Source organism: Nelumbo lutea, chromosome 8, assembly GCF_056320005.1.
Source record: "Nelumbo lutea isolate HS-2025 chromosome 8, American lotus-T2T, whole genome shotgun sequence".
NCBI classification, from domain to species: Eukaryota; Viridiplantae; Streptophyta; class Magnoliopsida; order Proteales; family Nelumbonaceae; genus Nelumbo; species Nelumbo lutea.
In genome coordinates, this window is record NC_142691.1 from 41840502 (window position 1) to 41864259 (window position 23758).

Genomic DNA, 23758 nt, shown 5'->3' on the forward strand with positions numbered 1-23758 from the left:
AGCACATCGAAGTTGACAAGCATTTTATCAGAGAGAAAGTTATCACAGGCAAAGTGTGTACCCCCTATGTCACTTCTGAGAACCAGCTTGCAGACATCTTTACAAAGGGTTTAAACCTTTCCAGACATCATGATCTTTGTGACAAGTTGGGCATGATTGATATCTATGCTCCAACTTGAGGGGGAGTGTTGTCAGTTGTTTATGTATTCAGGTTTAGTACCATAAGGGTACTATTGTAATTTCTCCTCTGTTTATATTGTTCGACTGTACTAGTATAAATAATAATATATCATTCTTTCGACCCCTAAGTTCAGAAGGGGCTTTCAGTCCTCTTGGCTCTCCTCTCCTCTCTCCCTCTCTTCTCTCCTCTCTTCTCTTCTCTCTCTTGCTCTTGCTCAACAACTATTTTTGCCATATTTTTCAAATTTTGAAAAATCTTCAAAAAAAATAACAATTCACGCTTGTTTTGTTGCAAATTTTTGCATATTTAGCACTCTAGGAATGAGGTTTAGAGTTTTAGAGCTATTTAGGGGTGAAAGAAGGCTTATTTCAGGGGAAAGAGGCTTGCTTCCACCCTTTTTTTTTTCAGTTTTTGGTCGTATCTTTTTCATAGTGTATTGGTCAAAATGCCCGATACACCCCCTGATACGGCCCAATACAATACGATACGACACAGGTCTAGTACGATGGAAAAAAGATCATACCGCCAATTTTCCACCGTATCTTGTATCGAACCTTTAAAGATACAATACGATACGCCCTGTTTCGGACATATCGTATCGAAATATGAAACCTTGGTTATAACACTTATACCCTTTCTAGGTCCAAGAATAGCCAAGGAAGATACACTTAGTGGATCATGCATCTAACTCTATATGGCATAAGATTGATTGGATGTGGTGTTTTCCAAAGCTAACCTATCTGTGAGATAAGGCATCTGCTGCTCTATTGGATGTTCCTGCCTTATACTCGATCACATAATCAAATCCCATGAGCTTTTAGGCCCATTTGAGTTGAGCCTCTGTATGGACTTATTGTTCAAGCAAGTGTTTCAAACTTTGTTGATCTATACAGATAATGAACTTACGACCCATTAGGTAGGCTCTCCATTTCTGGACTACAAGAACAATTGTCATTAACTCCCTTTCATATGTGGATTTACATAAGGATTGTCCACTAAGGGCCTTGATGAAATATGCTACTGGCTGGCCCGCTTGCAATAAGAACAGCACCTAGACCACTCCCGAAAGCATCACATTCAATAATAAAGGTTTTAAGGAAGTCTGTTAAGGCAAGTGTTGGTGGACTGGAGAGAGATTGCTTTAGGCGATTGAATGCGGCTTGGGCCATATTAGTCCAGACAAAGGAATCCTTGCACAAGAGTTGGGTTAATGGGCCTACCATCTGTCCATACCCTTTTATGAACTAGAAGGGGGAGTGCAAACAACTATGACAAATACTACCCCTGAGAACGATGCTCCCCCTGAGATGAACCATAAAAAGGAGTGGAATCAACAAAAGTGACATCCATTGAGACATAACGAGTTCCACTACTAGGATCAAACAGCAATAACCCTTCTGTGTGGAGGCAAAACCAAGAAAAATGCACTTATGGGCCTTTGGTTCAAATTTATGTTTCTAGGTACTAAAAATGTGTATATAACAGGTACATCCAAAGACAAAGGGGAAGAAAAAAGGTCCTTATCTGGATAAAGAAGATTAAAATGAGACTTAAAGCCCAAAACTCTATATGGCATACGATTGATTAGGTATATTGCAATGAGAACAGCATCCCCCCAGAACTTTGTAGGAACATGTGAGGCAAACAAAATGCTTCTTGCAACTTCAACTATATAATGATTCTTCCTCTCAGCTACTCCATTTGGTTCCGGAGTACGAACACGAACTTTGGTGGATGACCCCAAAGTCAGTGAGATAAGAGGTTAGGTTTCTCTCAAAGGATTCTTTTGCATTATCATACCTAAATATCTTGATTCTTGTATCAAACTAGATAAGAACAAATTCATGAAATTGTCTTACAAGCTTGGGAACTTCATCACAAGATATCATAAAAAATAACCAAGTATACCAAGAAAAATTGTCAATGAACAAGATAAAGTATCAATAACCACCCATAGAAGGCAAGTGGTATGGCCCCCACACATCAGAGTGCACAATATTAAAGGAAAAAATGGACCTCTTATTACTTCAAGGATAAGTGCTTCTACAATGTTTTGATAACTCACATGACTCGCAAAGAAGACTAGACAAGTTAATTCCCTTAAACAACTTTGGGAATAAATGGCTCAAAGCAGAAAAGGGTAAATGACCCAAACGAAAATGACATAACATGACATGACTAAAAGAGTTTGTAGAAGTAGACCCAAAAGCCACTCTTTTAGGTTGTCCTTGGCTTTGTCCAGGAGTATCTAGCAGATATATTCCATTTGCCTCATGGCCACTCCCAATTACTTTCTGAGACTTCAAGTCCTGAAGAAAACACAATAAGGGAAGGTTACACTACAGTTTAAGGATTTAGTTAGGCTATTTACTGACATCAAATTATATGCAATTTAGGGACATGAAGGACAAAAGTAAGGGAAAGGGAGTATGTAGCATTGATGACTCCCTTGCTAGAGTTAGGAGCAAGAGAGCTATTGGCTAGGGTAATCTTATCACGGCCAGAAAGTAAGTCATAAGAGCTAAACATGGTAGAAATGCTGGTTATATGATCAAAAGCACATGAATCAATAATCCAAGGGATCTTATGATTACCTAAGATGGCTGCATGGTTGGCAGTAGTACATATACCTGAATGAGCAAATGCAGACGTAGTTGGATTGCCTGAAGAGTTGGAGGAGGTGGTTGCACTCTCAAGGTGGCTAATCATCCTACCATATTTCTCATGCTCTGCCTTCATAACATCTAAACTTCTCACTAGCAGCTTTCTCATCGGTGGCACTCCTGTCATTATCTGACACTATGGCTGCATTGGCACTCCCAGTCTTCCCATTTTCCACCTACTTTTGAAAACGGGGTGGAAGAAGGTCTGGATGTAGCTTCCAACATTTATTCTTTGTATGTCTTGGTTTCTTACAATATTCACATATAACCTCCTTCTTCCCTGTAGCACCTATAGTCATCTTATGTTTCAACCCCATATTAGCAAAATGGTCAACTGGAATAGTCCCTTGAACCTGAACCATCCTCCTACTCTCCTCACTGCTCACCATGGAATAAGCCTGAGACAAAGATAGATTGTCTTTAGCTACGATATTATGTCTGATAATATCAATATCTGGATTCAACTCTGTCAGAAATTCAAAAACCCTATTCCTCTCAACTAGTTTTCTATATGCCTCTGCATCATTTGTACTTTCCCAGACAACTGTTTCCATGAGATCTATCTCTTGCCACAAGGATTTCAGCATTGAGAAGTAGACTGCTAAAGGTTTCTCCCCCTACCTTAGATTGTTCACATCACTTCTTAACTTATAAGCACTAGCCACATTCAATTTTTGTGAATAGGTTTCAGCAACACTATCCCATATTTCCTTAACAGAATTCATCCACAAATAGTGTTGACTAATTTGCGGTTGCATCAAATTCACGATCTGATCTGCTGTAAAGAGACATTTGTTCTTTGATTCTCCTAGCATTTAGGGGTCTCCTTAACAGTATTTGGGAATCCCTTTTATGCCCTTGAATATCTCTTCTTAAGGTTGTTTCGATCAGACCTTAACAGACCTAGAACATGGAAAGTTGCACCACCAGGTTCACCTTTTATTTTTCAAACCCTCACTTAGAAACATTGGATCAGCTTGAAACCTCAAATCTAGTGCCGCCTGATAGGCCCCCAATTAACCTTACGTATGCTAGGAAAAGGGAAAGGGCAGCAATCGGTTAAGGGGGGAAATAATTGAACACATGGGGCTTGCCAGCTGGGCATTTATAGAGGAAGTCAGAAGGGAATAAGAAGAGTCTTGGGGCATTTATAGCTATGTCAGTTATGAATAAGAAGAGTGTTGGGCATTTATAACTAGGCCAGTTGGGCATTTATGGGGGGGGAGGAAGTCAGTTATGCTGTCAGAAGAATATAAGAAGGGTCTTTGGGGGATGGGGAAGGAGGGCTTTGGTTGAGTGCAGAATACTGTGAGTGATTGGGAGAGCCGGCGATCTCTTGAAGAACCGACCAACTGTTACTATTAATGTTCTCCTCTGAATGAATACCAGTTTCTTTGTTGATATTCGAGTTGTGTGAATTCTGCTATGAGTCTGAGAATTGTGTGTAAAGTTTCTAGGACATAACAGTGGTATCAGAGCTCGTCTTTCCTCAGCCATGGTGACAATTAAGGAAGTGGCATCGCAGGTGGAGGGTTTCGAAGAACGCTTGACTTCTCTGCATTCTGAATTTCGTGTGGAGATGGATGGCTTACACAATGAGATTCAACGACTCGATCTAGAAAAGGTAGCAGCTGGACTTTCGAAGATCTCGTCTCTTGAAAGCTCGGTACAATCTCTGGAAGGAGGCGTTCAAGATCTGGTGAGATGTTTAGATCTGTTGCTTCAGCAACAGGCCTATTCAGCTCCTTTGTCCACGGCTGACATTGCTCCTCCTTTAGTTGCATCAAGTCGTGCGGCTGACAAAGGGAAGAGTGCAGCATTTCCAACGTCTTCCTCGATGCCAGTACCGGAACATACTCTTGATTCACTTCCTCGGAAATTGGAGCTACCTATTTTTTATGGGGAAAATCCAGATGGCTGAAATTGTAATAATGCCTGGCACTTGTGGCATGGACATCTTGGTCACCCTTTTACTAAGAAAATTAATTATTTATTTACTTCAAGTAGTTTACCAACTTCTATTGTTTCTCTTAAGAATATTAAATAAAGATTGCATTACTTGTTGTGTATGCAAGAGCTATATTATACCTTTCCCTTCTCATTCTAAGCATGCAACAGTCCCATTTCATTTAATACATAGTGATGTGTGGTCGTCTCCAATTATTTCTAGATTGAGATAGAAGTACTTTGTGACTTTCATTGATGATTGCACTCGTTTTACTTGGATTTATTTTCTTCGCAAAAAATCCGAAGTATACCCTACATTCAAACTATTTCAAGAACAAGTTGCTACTCAGTTTAAAGCTAAGATATGTATCCTATGGTCAGATTCAGGGGGAGAGTACTTTGATGAGGTTTTTCTAGCTTACTTGAAACAATAAGGTATCCAATACCAAAAATATTTTCTCGATACTCCACAACAAAATGGAATAGCAAAAAGAAAGAATAGACACATTTTGAGTGTAGTCAAAACTCTCTTGGAAGATTCCCATGTACCCTCCTGGTTTTGGGTGGAGGCGGCCAACATTGTTGTTTATCTCATAAACCTTCTTCCGTCATCAGTCCTAGATAACTCCTCTCCTTTCCAGTCTCTTTTTCACCATCCTTCAAACTTCTCCATGCTTTGGGTATTCGGTTGTCTGTTTTGTTCACCTTCCGCTCCATGAACGCACTAAGCTAACTACTCAAGCAGCTTTGTGTGCTTTTATGGGCTATAGTCACAAGAGCTTCCTTTTCTATGATCCTACAGCCCATTACATTTGGATTTCTCGCAATGTTATATTTCTTGAAAATGTATCTTTCTTTGAGCATATTGCTAAATTACCCACTCCCTCTACTTACACAGTTTTGACTCTACAAATTCTTTAAGAGTTCCTACATCACCTTTGTAGCAATTTCAAACCTACTTCAAGAAGGAATGGCCTACATCAGCTCCTATGCCTCTTTCCTCTCCACCTCTAACTACTAGTTTTATCACTCCATCCATTCTTGTAAGTTCTTTTGTCCCCATATCTGAACCTACTTCTCCCAGTGCACCCACATTGTATCGTCTCTAGAATTTCTCAACCTCTTAACCACTATCGTTTCTGTCCAGATCATAGCTCTTTTTTTCTATTTTTTTGTCCACCACAGATATCCCTAAGTCTTACCAGCAAGTTGTAGCAATCCCTCATTGGAAGGATTCCATGGACTCTAAAATCCAAGCTCTCCTTGAGAATGACACCTAGGAACTAGTTAAAGCACCTGCTAAAGCTTTTATTATTGGTAGCCACTGGTTTATTCAGTGAAGTTAAAGTCGGATGGGAGTCTAGATAGATACAAGGCTAGACTCGTTGCTCAAGGCTATAGACAGGAGTATAGGGTAGATTATGAGGATACCCTTGCTCTAGTGGAAAAGATGACTACTGTTCAAATTCTGTTAGCCATCGCTATAGCTAAACAATGGAAGATCCATCACATGGATGTGAAGAATGCATTTCTACATGGAAAGTTGAAGGAAACTATGTACATGAAGCCTCCTCCTGGATATTGTACTAATCCCCATCTTGTATGACACCTCAAGGAATCCCTATATGGTCTCAAACAACCACCTAGGGCCTGATTTGAGAGATTCCGCTTTGTTATCATTAATGCCTAGCTTTATCCAGAGCCCCTCGATCACTCTCTTTTTACTTTGCATCGGAACCAAGGAGTGGTCATACTTCTTCTCTATGTTGATGATATCATCATTACAAGAAGTGATGCAAAAGAAATTGTTGCTTTGAAAAGACTTCTCAGTGAATCCTTCAAGATGAAGGACTTAGGTCCCTTGACTTACTTTTTGGGATTAGAGGTTAGTCATAACTCTATAGTCAATCTTGTCAAAATGGCTAACCTAACTGATTCCAAGACAATTGATACTCCCTTAGAGGTTACTTTGAAACTCAGTAAGGAAGATAGTTCCCCCCCTTGAAGATCCTACATTTATCGCCAATTGGTAGGCTGTCTAATCTAACTTACTATGACTCAGCTAGGTATATCTTATCCAGTTCAGGTTGTAAGTCAGTTTGTATCCTCTCCACACCAACCACATATGTTTGCAGTCTATTGGATTATTAGATATGTATGGGGGACTTTATCTCATGGCTTATTCTTCTCTTCATCATTCGCTATTTGTCATACTGCCTATGCTGATGCTAATTAGATCGGTTGCCTAGACACACGGAGATCTACTACGGGTTGGTGTGTTTTCTTGGGTGACTCACTCTTTTCTTGGAAGTGCAAGAAACAATCTACTGTATCTCTTCCACTGAAGGTAAGTATAGATCCATGTCCTCAGTGTGTAGTGAAATCATCTAGTTCAAGGCTCTCCTACATGATCTTCTACATGAGCATCCACCTTCAGTTCCTCTCTTTGTAGACAATATTAGTGTCATTAAGATTGCATCAAATCCTGTTTTTCATGAGCACACGGACATATAAGTTGATTGCCATTTCATTCGCAATCTCCTTCTTGCGGGCATCTTCTCCCTTCCACACGTGTCCTCTAGCCTTCAACTTGCAAACTTGTTGTTGACAAAAGCAATGAATAGGGCCCGATACAATTTTCTTATGGACAAACTGATGCTCATTCCTAGGCATTAGCTTGAGGGGGAGTGTAGAGATAAAGAAAGCTAAGAGGGCTATAATTGTAATTTTATCTTTTGTTGTACATTAGATTTCTCTTATTCTTTTGTACACTATCTCTTGAATATTAAGGACAGATTTGTCCTTTCACTAATAATAATATAAATACCTTTCCTAAGGTGTTGACTGTCACTTTTGACACACCCATAAATCTGTTGTCTTCTCTGTTATATAGATTCACGATCTGACTCTGGCAAATGATGCCCCAGAAAACGAAAAGAGTAAGAGTTTCAGTTTTTTTTTTTTTTTTTTTTTTTTTTTTTGGGGGGGGGGGGGGGAGCAGAGGATGGTAAAATCAACTATGGCATTGATACTGATCAAGAATCTAGATAAATCCAAATTCTAGTTTGTAACTAAATATGTCATGTAATGTAATGGTCATAGTTGTTAAGGTGTCACCTAGGCGACAAAAATGACAAGGCGATCGCCTTTTATAATATCATTTATATTGCTGTATCATATTAATATATGTGTTAATACATTTTATTACATGCTATTTGTACCAATTTTACTTTGTTTTACTGTTTTACTATTGAAATTTAAAAGATCAAAGGGTTTTGAGGAGAGAAAAAGAAAGAAAGAAAGAGGAAAAAAGAATAGAATTATAAAATGTTCTTTTTTATATTCTCTCTCTAATTAAATAAAACAGAAACTCCATCCTTGTTTTTTCTATTTTACTTTCCATGTTGAATATTTATCATATAAAGTTAATAACCTTCTTTAGCTGCTAATTGATATGAAATTGCTCTATTAAATACTTATTATAGTAGTATTATTTTTTAAAATAATGAAATTAATATATGTGAAATATTTGTATCTTTTAGATGTGATGATTTACCACATTTTTAGAGGAAATTTGATGTTCTTAATAAAGAGAATTGCTAATTTTTCAATTAATATACATGCTGAATAGTATATAAAACTAGGGAACTAACCAAAAGTTCATTTTTTTATATCATAAAATTTTTATCGCCTAGACAACTAGGCACCCTAGTTTCACCCAAAATCGACTAGCTACCGGTTTTTCCATGGGAACCGGTGAAGAAAGTTGAAAGGGGATCTCTCAAAATCTCACCAATCTCTCACTCTTTTGGGAGGGGTCGAGCTGTTAGCATTGCAAGAGATGAGGAGGCCTATGTAGTTAGAGAACACGGTCCATATTTCCTGGAGAACTTGGTCTTTCTAAGAAGTAGCCTTGCATAAATACTTTGTTGGTAGCAACCCTCAGGTCCAGCTCTTAGATTAAGAGCTACCGTCCATTTCATATTTGGATATGAAAGGCGGGGATTGTTATAAGTTCATAGAAAAAATTAGTGTCTCATATTTACAATGTGAAAATAGAAAATTGAGGAGATATCAATACATAACCATAAACAATTTAGCGACCAACTGCAGTAAAATCCTCTCAGTATTGCTTTCTATTGTATTCAAGTAATCCACCCCAGAAATCAATCAGATGGAAAATCATAGCAGTGCTTTTTTTAAGGAAACAATAATTATCATTCTGAATTGGAAAAATGCTTGTGGAAAACACAAGGACATATTTGATAGTTTAGAGAACAATGATGCAGGCAGCAAAAGGATCCTCTAATACCATAACTGAGGACTTAGTTCAGAATGTGAGCTTAAGGAGAGGTCTAGCCATAGACGAGGATGCTTTTAGAGAGAACAACATGTATTCCAATCCCTTGGTTGTCAGGGTTCTGAATGTTTCATATTAGATACTTTTATTTTTCAGTTGTTACTGAGTCACCTGGTCTCCTGTTTAATAGGTTTTTAGTTTTCTGGGCTGATCTGGAAAGATGGGGAATATTTATTAGTTGCAGTTTAGATTGTTGATCCACTGTTTCTCTTCAGAGAAGAGAAGTATAGAAGACCCATGAAGACAAGGATCAAAGTATAGAAGACCCATGAAGACAAGTCATGTGAATGTGGAGTTAGAAAATTTTCTTGGGGTCTCTTTTTATAACATGGAAGGTGAAGGAAAGGACATGACATCAAAATTGGAAAAAAAAGGGAAGTCAGAAATGTGGCTTACAATGCTAACTATGACTTGAGAAATAAGGCTTCAACTGCACCCATAAAAATAAAAGAGAAAACAGAGCTAAACATATCCAATATCATATGCAATTTGCTCTGAGGATGGAGAGATTATTGCATCTCAACAAATATTCTTGCTTCTACGAACTTTTTTCTCCCATATGAATGAGCCATCTGAGCACAAGCTGAGGGAAGTTGACATATAACTAATGATAGCAACTGTTCTTCCTCAAGCAAAGGAAAATATTCATCTTTGGTTCGTCCCAAAAAAAAAAAAAAGTTGCTATGGCACACCAAAATGCATATATGTCCGATTCCTGCAGAAATAAATTGAAAACCTTGCTTTTATGTATCAAGGTTTTTTACCCTTTTTTACTGTATCAAGCTTTTGTGATCCTTTTTGTCCCGTAGGAATGAACCATCTGAGAACAAACTGAGGGGAAGTTGACATATAACTAATTGCACTTGAGGTTTACAACCCAGTTATGCATGATACACCCCAAATGCATATATGTTCAATCCTTGCAGAAATACTAAAGCGGGGTTTTCAATTAATAAATTTTGGCAGAAAGCTAAGAAATACCACAAGTACTCCACTTTATAGAAGGACGTATATGAAATACTGCCTGATGCATATGAAAGCAGGCTGGCAATGGCATGCATACGCCACAACTACTATGCAAATATCAATTAGTTTTGCAAAGAGAAGAAATGATACAAAGATTAGTGAATTTTCAACCTTTAGGTTTTATGCACCATACTGCAGTGAGATAGGAAAGTAAGTTAAAGAGATCATGAGGAACAGAACACATTGATATTTATGAGATACACATTTCAGGAAGTAGAACATGAATGTTAAGCAATAAAGATATACAGCAATCTTTTACATTGAATCGACAAATAGCATGTAATAACATCAATCCCTATGGCATGATTTGAACATGCAAAACTCAATCTCATCACTGTTTCATCAGAAATTCATCTTTTAACATAAAATTCCAAATTACCCCATGATCAGAAGAATAAGCAATACCAAGCTCAATTAGAGAGAAAAATCTCAAAAACCAGATGCACTAAGTCATGTGCTACCTGCGGCTGAACTTGAAGGGAGAAAGAATTCCAGACTCATCTCTTGCAGCCCATGCGAGACAGTCCTCCTCCACACCTTTCGCTCTCATTGTTAACCTGCGGGTTCCATCGCCAGGAAACAAACAAGAAACAACGCAGGAGTTGGCATAGATACACATGTAATTCAAGGAATAGCACCATTAAAATGAAGTTTTCAAAGAAAAACTGGCTAACTGCAACAAGGGAGATAAGAGACCTTAGATTCTCAATCTTGAAACGAAACTCCCAACTAGGGAAGACGTCCACACAGTTTTCGCTCACAGCTCGGGGCCACTATTAGGCCCTCACCGAGAGACATGTAATTAAAAAAGCAGAGAGAGAGAGAGAGATTTCTGAGATGATGGGTGGTATGACGTCAACTGGAACTTCAATGAATAGAGAGAGGGGAGACATCAGACATATCTCTGCGTGGCAGGAAAGTGCAATTCAGGTTGGTGTGAGGGGTGAGGAGCAAATCCAAATGGATTCAACTATGATGCCGTGCCGGAATCCGTACTTGGCCGGGTCGACTCCGGAGCACACATATTTCGGTAAGGGAACAACAGCACTGTGTTATCCGAATTTGAATTTGAATCCACCGGATTCTCTAGCCCTGATTCAATTCTATTCGGATCATTTTATTGAATATGTGATAAGGGTCCGATTGAAATCGATATATGCAATATGTCTCAGACTAATCCAATTTCCGAACGGGTCCTGTTTTGCGATCCGCTCCAATTCGAAAATCCGATAAAAGGAGGATGAAAATCTGACCAGGGATATCCGCGTCAGATCATGATTTGGTCAATTTACACCCCCTACTAGAACTTTAGTCAAAATATAATCTTGGAGTCTGATTGATATTATTCTCTAATGTAGACAAAAATGGACCTTCAACAGTGGCATTTAATAAATCTGAAGTCCAATGTCTAAAAAGTCAGAAAATTATTATTTGGGACTAAAATCTTAAAAGAACTAGAAAGGATTTTTTATTTTTTAAAACCTCTGAAAAGATAAGATTATTTGAGTTGATTCTCCAACATTTGAAACTGTAAAGTTTACTATTTTACCCTTAGAAATAGACTTTTTGATAATTAATTATAAATAATATAAAGAATATTAAATAAAATAGTATTCTATTAATAAATAAATATTATGATTTTTTGAAATAAATGATTATTTATTAGCTAATTATTAATAATATTTATTTATTATTATTAACTAATAACAAATAAAAATATTTTAATTATTATTAATAAAGATATTATCAAATATTCTTATTCTTATATAAATATTATTATTTATTTAAATAAATAAATGATATTTACTAATTAATAATAAATATTTTGTAACAACATCGATATTATTATTATTATTATCATTATTATTATTATTATTATTATTATTATTATTATTATTATTATTATTATTATTATTGTTATTATTATTATTATTATTATTATTATTATTATTATTATTATTATTATTATTATTATCATCATTATTATTATTATTAAATAGATGACAGTAATGAAGGTATTAAAATCATTTTCTACTGTCTAAAATGTGTCTCATTTTGGTAAGACTTGAAACCATGCCTTATCAGTTACCAAAAAATAGAAAAGAAACCATGTCATACCATTTTTATTCAGACTAGTAGGGGACCCGTGCGATGCACGGGAAAATCCAATGTCTAATTTGCTGGTAAAAAGGATCAAAAGGATATATTGAATGTCGGCTGCTGGTAAATTTCCAAAAGTATATATACTAAATTATTGATTTTTAAATATATTAAATAATTTATTTTCTTTTTAAATATATTATTTACAAAATTACACTAATTTATCTTTTATTTTTCAATATAAGTTAAATAATAAATTCCTTTTCTAAAATTTTCCAATATTATACTAATTTATATTAATAATAGAAATAATTTGTGTAATTATTGGTTCAAATTACCATTTTCCTTTACCAATAATAATTTATATTTAATAATTTAAAATGAAAATCACACAATTTTTAAATAATTTTCCAAAATCTATCAAATGTAATAAAATTTCCCAAATTTCCAAAATATTCCAATAATTTTCAATAACTATTTACTACATTTTAAATAAATTTTCCAAAATTACATTAACATATTTTTTATTTTCTTCTCCAAAATTTTCCAAAATTATGATATTTTGTTTGCCAATTTGCAAACTCCACCAACTCTTTCCTGGAGCTATAATTGTTGACTTTATTTTTCAATTTTATAATTTTTAATTAATTTTAAACGACATTTATAAAGAAATTATTGGTTGAAAATTTTGTATATTCATTGATTTCTAGTAATTTTTCTGGAAAATAACACAATTTAATTGTTAGTGTAATAAAATTAATTTTAAGGAATTGTAACTATAGTAAAATATTTATTATAATGATTACTCTATTTAATTATTACACCAAAATTCCAATAATAATTATTTTGAAAAAATAAATAATTTAACTGAACTAATAATTATTATTGGAATTACAGTTATTTCAAAATTACTGTAATTACAGTATTTTGAAAATAACAAATTTTACTATAATAATTAATGTAACTTAATAATTATTATTACACTAATAATAAAACTACACGAATAAAATTACACTAATAAAATTACATTAATAAATTTCTGAAAATGTAAATTCCAATGATAATTATTACTGTAATTATTATCAGCAATAAAATTCCAATAATAATTATTCTTATAAATTTCCGTAAAATAATAATTTACACTAAAATTCCAAAGATAATTATTTCTGTAATAAAGTTAATATAAAAAACAAATCTGTAATTAGAAATAAAATTTTCATTACAATAATTGTTGTAATTGAATTATTACAATAAAATTCCAATAAGATTTATTTGTGTAATAAAATTAGTTTGAAACAACTGTAATTATTACACTAATAATTATTATTGGAATTTCTGTATTTCAAAATTACTGTAATTACAGTAATTTCAAATAACAGATTTTATTGTAATTTATAATTCTGTAGTAATTATTATTTTTAAATAATGGAAATTTGAGTAATTAAATAATTACATTATTGGAATTGATACAAAATGGAAAATTGTTAATTATGTAACAATAATTATTACTATTAATTTCCATTATTTTAAATCAAGATTCCCAGTTTTTTCTATTATTAATTTTTCAAAAAATTAGTAGATAATGGGAATTACTATTTGAGATTATGAAAAAAGGAATTAGTTAGACTACACTAACAATTATTTTAGTGTAATAATTATAATTACATTAATAATAATAAAAATTTCAATAATTATAAATTATGATAACATAATTATAAGTTTTCAATAATTACAATAATTTTCCATAATTTTCCAAAAATTAAAAAATGTCATAAAATTCAAAAATTTCACAAATTTATCTGTTATTTTGAATTAAAATTAATCAATAATTTTCTGAAAATGGAATAATGAGAATTATGCTAATTTTCTAAATAATCAATTAATAATTTTCAATAATTATTTATTGGTTGAATAATCAATAAATTTTCAATAATTTCAGCAATGTATTGGATAATCAATAAATTATCCATAATTTTCAAAAACTACACCAAACTATCTTTCATTTTTTAATGAAATTAATCAATAATTTATAATTATCTGGAATCGTAATTATAATTTTTAGAAATGTACTTATTTGAATATCTTTTACCAACAATCAATTAATAAAATTTTTTAGAAATTATTGATAAATATAGTAGTAATTTATTAATAAATTAATTATTTGTATTTATTTTCAGAAATTACTATTATTATTTTTGTAAGTTTAAATGAATATTATTGATTAATAATTATAAATAATAAATTTATTAATAATAGTAATGCTTTAATTGTTCTAATTTATTAATTATTGCCTCGCTAATTAATATATTAATTATAGATTATTGTAATATACTTATTTATTAATTAATGCATTAGTAATTTATTAATTATCTCAATTACTAATCTGGTTGGACTGACCCTATTCTAAAAATGAACCAAACATGTGTAGTCTAGGGTGTTCGCCAAAACTTTACTTGTCCCATTCTCTTCAAGCATTTTAAGAGGGGATAGGATTGGAAATATGAAATCAAGAAGGGGGTAAGATTGGAAACCCCCAAACTCTACTTGTCCCATACTCCTATTCTCTTTAGGCATTTTAAGAGGGATAGGATTGGAAATATGAAGTCAGGGAGGGGGTAGGATTGGAAATATAAAATCAGGGTGTTGGACGAATCCATTCTCTTCAAGCATTTTAAGAGGGGATAGGATTCGAAAAATGAAATCAGGGAGGGGTAAAATTGGAAACCCCCATACTCTGCTTGTCCCATTCTCTTCAGGCATTTTAAGAGGGGATAAGAATGGAAATATAAAATCATGGAGGCGTAGGATTGGAAATATAAAATCAGGGTGTTGGACGATTCATTCATTTATTCTTTTTTATAAATGGGTAAGATATGGGTTTCTTGCTGAAGTGTGACACGTCTAAAAGTCATGTTGTGAATAAGAAATAACTTTGGATCCATTTGGTTAACAATCAAAATCGGAATTAAAATCCTTTGGAATCAGAATCGGAATAGTCTATTCCCATAGTCCGTTGGGTTCAGACAAGAATGGGAATGGGAATTGAAATTAGCAAGAATGAGATTTCATTCCCAAGGGAGGGGTAAGGAATGGTCATTCCCTCAAATGGGAGAATGCCAATCCAGCATGAATGGGAATGGGATTCCGATTCCACCCAATTCTGATTCCGATTCCAGACCCTATTCCTATGAACCAAATGGGGCCTTAGGGTATGTTTGGTTTGCATTCAAAATTGGAATCGAAATCGTTTCGAATCAGAATCAGCGGTATGGTCCGTTCCCATAGTCCGCTTGGTCCAAATAGGAATGGGGATGAAAATTGGAGTGAGCAGGATTGGAATTTCATTCTCAAGGAAGGGGCAGGAAATGGCCATTCCCTCAAATGAAAGAATCTCATTCTAGCAGAAATGGAAATGAGATTCTGATTCTACTCAATCAAAAAATTGGAATCAGAATAACCCATTCCAATTCCGATTCCAGACCCCTATTCCCATAAACCAAACGGGCCTTAATGTATATTATTATGTGGTGCATTTGGGTTTTACGCGAATACCCCAGAGTTACTTTCTCAGACAAACGTGGCACTATATAGCACCACATTTTGTTCCTAACCTGCAGTCTAATTCTTACTATGTTACAAAAAGGTATTAAAAATAGTCATTTTTAATGCAAATACTTACCTTACCTAATGTATTGACCAGAGAAGGTGCTTGCTTAATTAATAAGGTTTTCAGTTGGACTTCGGATCAATGCACGTGTACTCATTAGAGTACCAAAATACCGCCGAGTTATTTCCTTAGCCAATCACTGCATAACACCACCCCATTTTGTTGTTGAATTGAAACCTTGCTTAAAATACAATTTCAAGAGTCTGACTATGATACTAAAAAATCATTAAAAATAATCATTTTTAATGTAGATATTCATATAACTATCCTCCTCGATGTGCGTGTGAGAGGGCCTATTTGCTTCACATCTTCTGACCCATTCTTGTCATGATTGGATAGAAATGGGCCAAGATTATGTTTGGAATAGACACTAGTTCAATGTCATTCTAGAAATGGGTTTCTTGCCGAGTGTGGCATGCCCATAATCCATGACTAATTAACACACCTGTAATCCTGACACATAGGACCCGCATGTGCATTTTGGTCAATGCATCTAAACTTGTTAGATTACAAAAAATACCCAATAGTTATTTTATAAACCAATCACAGATTCACAGAATCACACCATAAAAGCATTGTGTTTTGCTGATGAAATCTTAGTCAAAATATCATTCTAAAGTCCGATTATGATATTGGGAAGGCATTTAAAATAATCATTCATAGTTGTTGGATAAGTCTGGGGAGATTTATCCTAGTAAGGCTGACACTGATGTGCTGCCAAGTGTTGGGGTGTCTTCTCTCATCTGGCAGGGTGAGATCCGAGGTACATGCAGTTTAGGTTTGCTTGAAACTCTGAACCGGACTAGATTTCTAGTGTTGCTTTGGACCATGGAGATTAGTGGGCAAAACTAAAAAGTTACACCTGATCCCTAGACTCGATTATGATATTGCACTAGGTGTCAGACTAGGCTGTCTTTGATATGCCAATCAATGAGATCCTTAGCGGGGGTCAAAACCTAGGTATGTTGGGACAGTCCGAGAATTCATCTGAGTGGGTGATCATAATGATAGGATCAGGCCCTTTGTCGGACAAAGGTAATGATCGGGGATGCACTCTCTCTGATGGAAACCAAGACGGTCAGCAGTCAATTTCAATCGTTGAAATTTGTTTTGCAAAATATATTTTATATACAGATTTAAATATAATATATTATGGTTTCAAATTGTTTGCAAAAAGATTTTAATTCTCAGGATCCATGTGAGTAGAGAGTGCAACACTGTTCCTTGCAGCCGAGGGAGAGGTCCTTTCTTGTCGGGCAGTGTTTGATCATTATGGGCCGAGAGGTTAAGTGTAAGGCCATTAAGGGTTATACCTGATGGGCTAATCTTGCATCTGTCCACAGTCCCTGGGTGTTACAAGGTGGCTTGGCCCAGGGACCACTTAGTGTAAGTGTTGGTCCCATAGAGTCCATGTCATGGACTCAAGGGGTTCATAAGGCTTTCTAGTGAATTCGACTAAATCTTGTAATAAAGGCTGAGCCAAACCCTTGTGGCTAATGTGTAGATCAATGCTTGGGTCCCACGCCATACAAGGAAGCCCAACTAGGCAGCAATTTGGAAGGCTAAGTGAGCACATATACTTATTGGGCCTAAAGCCCATTTCGAACTGGGCTGATTTTATCAGTTAAAGAAGGGGGCAGATCTGAGATTAGATTAGCAGATAGGATAAGGTCTTATCCCTATCCACTCAAAGAGTCCAAATCCAAATAAAGATTTGAATCTGGAAACCTCCTGATAAGATCAGCAAGGGCTGATCTAATCTGCAGAAAAGATAAGAACTCATCCTTATCACTTCAAGGAGATTTAGATCCAAATAAGATTTGGACCAGCAACTCCTAATAGGATTAGAAGTTGATCCCTTTAAGGTTATAAAAGGAGGAGGGGACGGCAGCCTTTAAGAAGATCACATTCTCACCTACAGAGAAAAAATTACAGAAGAGAGAAAACAACTTCCAGTAAGACTGCGTTGATTTCTCCCTGCTGCCTCCTTCCTGTCATCGCCGCCATTGCCAATGCATCTCCATGACAGTAGGAGTGATAAAAAATGGTTCTTGATATCAGTCCTTTGTGAAAGGGCTGATTGGAAGTCATGCTCACGTGACGTCCAGCTAATTCTTACAAAGGATCTGGTTCTTTGGAAGAGCACAACCGATTCTGCTCCATCCTACACTTTGTCATCTTCAGTGGGAGCAGTCTTTGGTTCCTTCCTTGGGCGTGAACACCTCCATTGGGAGATATTGATTCTCCGTATTAGGTATACCCCTCACTTGCTTCTGGTTTCAGATCTGGTTCGGTTTATGGTTCAAGATTGATCATAAAAAATGCAGATTTTCTAGAACAGGGAATGTGATTCCCAGATGAGGGGAGAGGAAATTTTTGAAATTTCGCCCAACCTACCTATAGGGTTCGGCCATCCATATGATGGATCTCTCATTCCTTTAGTCTATACTTGATTCCCCTCTTCGTACCCTCATACTAACTTGACTGTCCGAGCCTCTACCTCGGGTTCTTACCCAAGGCCTCTGATATCCTCTGCCTTGCAGCACCTTAGCTATCAACCCTCGACTTCTACAGAACTTGGTACACCATCAGCCTCGGCGCCTCGACCTCCAATCTTCGGCTTCTGCACCTTGTCCCTGAATCCTTTGAAGCCCTCGGCCCACCTTCAGAGCTCAGGGGAGAAATTGGTTGGTTGTCCTCAGCCAACCCAAGTATCAACAACTGGTGCCATCTATAGGATGCATTGCTAAGACGATCCCCTAAAAATCTATAACAAACTAAAAAGTCCCTAAGCTCCAATCACCATGGTGTGAAGAGCCATGAACATCCAGAACCTTGTCACTAGTGAACAATTCCAGGCTGTGCTCGACTGATAGGTTGTCGAAGCCCTCAAAATTAATGCTAGTCCCACAATAAAATTTTTGTAGTAATAGTGGTACTAGGTCGAATCCCACAGGGAGCTAGGGAATAATTTCTTAGTCAAAAGCGCAATATAATAGTGGGAAAATTAAATAATTAAAATTTCTAAAAGAACAAGAAAGCAATAGCAATATCAAACAAGAGAAATCAGTCTTACCGGATTCTAATTCAAGGGTTCAGATTAATCAATTGGTCATCAATCATAGGCAAACTTCGGCAGTCTTGCAATTCAAGCATTTAACCTTAGATTTATTAGGATAGCCATAATAAACATTGTGTTTTCCTAAATCAGCTAACCAAACCCAGCATTCGATCAACACTTATCACTAATCGACAGGGTACAATAGCATTCCATATTAACTAGTGATAGCATTAAGCTTTGTGAAAACAGTTAAACCAAAATAATAATAATTGAGATAGCTGCAATTATCGAATCTTGTTCCATTGATTCCCTTTAGGTTAAAACATGTCAATACATTGGTGAAAGGCTGTCACAAACAATTGACCCAGAAATATATTAACCTAATTGCTACTTGTACCACTATTCATGACAATTACGGATCACCGAATCGTGGATAGCAGTAGGAAAATCAACATTAATTAATTTGTCAGACTAATTAACATTAACATCCAGAGAAAGCAAAAGAATCAAAAAATACTTGAATTAAAAGCAAGAACTTAAATTAAACACATAACCTCACGATGACACAATTGAATCAGAAATCCCCCTTGAACCAGACTAGAAAAGCTTAGTTGCTCATGATTTTTGAATCCTCCAGGCTTTGCTTCTCAGAAGGCCGAACTGATCATAATATCAATCTCTTATCTTTTTACAATTACAATTAAAATTTAAATCTGATAGGACTCTTCATTCTTGAATTCGAGTTGGGCTTCTTTAATGACTTGGGCCGCTATAGGACTCTTTTACGAATTTGGGCTTCAGTTGTGGGCTGGGCTTTGTTGCAAAATTGTTTCGATTGTAGATCCAATTTTGTCCTTGATGCAGATCGAATCTGTCAAAACCCAAAACATGAGAGTTGTGGGCCTTTCCCTTATCTTTCTAGTGCATCTTGAATCATCCAAATTGGAGTTCGAGATCAATAGTTAATCCCATATTACTGAATGGTGCTGAAACTGTGCAAAATCATTCGATTAGCCTTATTTTCTTCCAATCGCCTTCTTGTTTGCCCTGAATTGAAATACAAGAGTAATGAGTCCAATTGAGTGCTAAATTAATGTAAAAGAATGAATATTTTGGGATAAAAACATTCATTACCGACTTGGCATTACCGATTTGACCATATTAATATAGATCGTATCACAAGGCTGATAAAGGATGGTCATTTGGATTTTCTAACTGTAAAAGATCTTCCCACTTGTGAGCATTGCCTTCAGGGTAAGAAGATAAAATGCCATTTAACGGTAAGCCGGAAAGATGTACAGACACATTTGACCTTATACATAGTGATGTATGTGGTCCCCTGAGTGCTAGGACTCGTAACCAGCACGTGTATTTCATTACATTTACCGATGACTATTTTCGGTATGATTACGTATACCTAATGAGACATAAGTCCGAATCCTTTGAAAAGTTAAAAGAGTTCAGACAAGAGGTCAACAAACAGTTAGGGAGAGAAATTAAGGCCCTTTGATCGGATCGAGGTGGTGAATATCTCTCTGATGAATTCAGGGACTACATGAAGGTCAATGGGATAGTATTACAGTTGGCTCCTCCTGCTACACCACAACTTAACGGTGTTTCAGAGAGGAGTAATAGGAACTTATTGGATATGGTCTGGTCACTTCTCGTACACTCAAAGTTATCCACATCCGTTTAGGGTTACGCATTAGAGACTGCGATATACATGCTAAATCGGGTTCCAACCAAATCAGTTCGGAATACTCCATACGAACTTTGGACTGGAAAGAAACCAAGTGTCAGACATTTGAAGGGCCATCGATTATGATGAAACCTTTGGACTCAATGGAGATCAGTGGAGTCTGGACTCTTGTAGATCCGCCCCTCAGGGTAAAAGCAATTGGTTGCAAATGGATCTATAAGAGGAAGAAGGGCCCAAATGGTAAGGTTGAGACCTACAAAGCTCGTCTAGTGGCGAAAGGGTATGCTCAGAAAGAGGGCATCGATTATGAGGAAACCTTTTCGCCCGTGGCCGTGCTTAAATCCATTTGGATCCTGCTAGCTATAGTAGGATACCATGACTATGAGATTTGGCAAATGGATGTGAAAACTGTGTCCTGAATGGAGATCTTACTGAATATATCTACATGCAGCAACCGCAAGGTTTCATTGCTGCAGGTCAGGAACACATGGTGTGTAAGTTGAATAGATTCATATATGGACTTAATCAAGCTTCTAGAAGCTGGAACATCCAGTTTGACTCTACCTTCAAAAAGTTTAACTTTGAGTAGAATTCGGATGAGCCCTGTATTTACAGGAAGTTCAGTGGGGATAAGGTTACGTTCCTAGTTCTGTATGTAGACGGCATTCTACTCATTGGCAATGATGTAGGAATGTTGACTATGGTGAAAGTATGGCTTTCACAGCAATTCTCCATGAAAGATCTTGGAGAAGCCTCCTAATAATTGGGTCTTTGATTCTATAGAGATATATCGAAACGGAGACCAAGAAACAAGGAAATTTCGAATCCTTTGTCATAGAAACCAATTTGTTGATAACTTTTGCTTCTTGGTGTATTGACTCTGGGGCTTCAACTCATGCGTGTAACTCACTACAGGGGTTCAGGACAAGCAGAAGACTGAGTGACAGATGGGTGATTCTTTACTTGGTGGCTTCTGCAAGTGTTGCAGCTATAGCCATAGGGACTGTAAAATTGTATTTCAGAGAAGGACTAATTACATTAAAAGATTGTCTTTATGTACCGAATTTGAGTAGAATTTTGATTTCTGTTTCAAACTATGTGCAGATGGATATTCTATTCTATTTAGTAATACGATTACTATTAAAAGAAATAACAAATTTCTCGTATATAGAGAACTAGAGAATGGTCTCTGTGTTCTCCATCATTCTCTGGAAATAAATATAACCGAAACTACGTCAAATGATATCCCCAAGAAAAGAACCCGTGATACAGTCAATTCCATGTGCCTGTGGCATTACCGATTTGGCCATATTAACATTGATCGTATCACAAGGTTGGTAAATGATGGTCTTTTGGATTTTCTAACTGTAAAAGATCTTCCAACCTATGAACCTTGACTTTAGGATATGATGACAAAACGATCATTTAATGGTAAGCCCAAGAGTCGACAGACACACTTGAGCTTATACATACTAATGTACGTGATCCCATGAATGTTAGGACACTAAACCAACATGTTTACTTCATAACATTTAACGATGATTATTCACGGTATGGTTACGTGTACCAAATGAGACATAAGTCTGAAACTTTTGAAAAGTTCAAAGAATTCAGACAAGAGGTCGATAATCATTTAGGGAGAGAAATTAAGACCCTTAAATCAGATTGAGGTGGCGAGTATCTCTCGGACGAATTCAGGGACTACTTAAAAGTCAATGGGATGGTACCACAACTGTCTCCTCCTGTTACACCACAACTAAATGGTATGTCAGAATAGAGGAACCAGACATTATTGGATATGGCCTAATCACTTCTCGTACACTCAAAATTACCCACATCCTTTTGGGGTTATGCATTAGAGAATGCGATATATATACTGAATCGGATTCCAACCAAAACGGTTCCGAAGACTCCCTATGAGGTTTGGATCGGTAAGAAACCAAGTGTAAGACACTTGAAGATTTGGGGTTATCTGATACATGTTAAAAGAACGAGTGTGGACAAATTGGAATCCAAGACCAGCCGTTGCTTATTCATAGGCTACCCCAAAGGCTCTGTGGGTTACTTATTCTATGATCCAGAAAAACATAAGGTGTTCTGTAGTCGAAATGCCCATTTCTTGGAATTGAAATCAGCAAGAATGAGATGCCATTCCAGCATGAATGGGAATGGGATTCCGATTCCACCCAATCTAATAATTAGAATCAAAATAACCCATTCCGATTCCGATTCCAGACCCTATTCCTATGAACCAAATGGGGACTTAGGTATGTTTGGTTTCATTCAAAATCGGAATCGAAATCGTTTGGAATCAGAGTCAGCAGTATGGTCCGTTCCCATATTCTGTTTGGTCCAGATAGGAATTGGGATGGAAATTGGAGTGAACAAGAATGAAATTTCTTCTCAAGGTAGGGGCAGGGAATGACCATTCCCTCAAATGGAAGAATGCCATTCTAATAAGAATGAGAATGAGATTCCGATTCTACTCAATCAACAAATTAGAATCAGAATAGCCCATTCCAATTCCGATTCCAAACCCCTATTCCCATGAACCAAACGGGCCTTAATATTATTATGTGGTGCATTTGGGTTTTACGCGAATACCCCAGAGTTACTTTCTCAACCAAACGTGGCACTATATAGCCCCACATTTTGTTCCTAACCCGCAGTCTAATTCTTACTATGTTACAAAAAGGTATTAAAAATAGTCATTTTTAATGCAAAGACTTACCTTACCTAATGTATTGACCAAAGAAGGTGCTAACTTGCTTATTTAATAAGGTTTTCAGTTGGACTTCGGATCAATGCACGTGTACTTATTAGACTACCAAAATACCGCCGAGTTATTTCCTTAGCCAATCACTGCAAAACACCACCCCATTTTGATGTTGAATTGAAACCTTGCTTAAAATACAATTTCAAGAGTGACTATGATACTAAAAAAACCATTAAAAATAATCATTTTTAATGTAGATATTCATATAACTACCCTCCTCGATGTGCGTGTGAGAGGGCCTATTTGCTTCACATCTTCTGACCCATTCTTGTTATGAT

At 36.0% G+C, this 23758-nt stretch overlaps 1 protein-coding gene across 2 annotated transcripts in view; it reads right to left on the reverse strand.

Moving 5' to 3' along the window:
* Nucleotides 1–11305, reverse strand: part of CAD1 (cinnamyl-alcohol dehydrogenase) — a 53499-nt gene extending 42194 nt beyond the window's left edge. Inside the window, exons 1-2 of one of the 2 annotated variants that reach the window (XM_088957573.1) lie at nt 10874–11305; nt 10639–10734 (exon numbers count right to left, since the gene is read on the reverse strand). In XM_088957573.1, coding sequence (XP_088813699.1) covers nt 10639–10727 — 89 coding nt within the window. In that variant the 5' untranslated portion in view covers nt 10728–10734; nt 10874–11305. The remainder of the gene's footprint in view (nt 1–10638; nt 10735–10873) is intronic. The other variant, XM_088957574.1, reaches the window with a different exon arrangement.
* Nucleotides 11306–23758: the final 12453 nt, after the last annotated feature.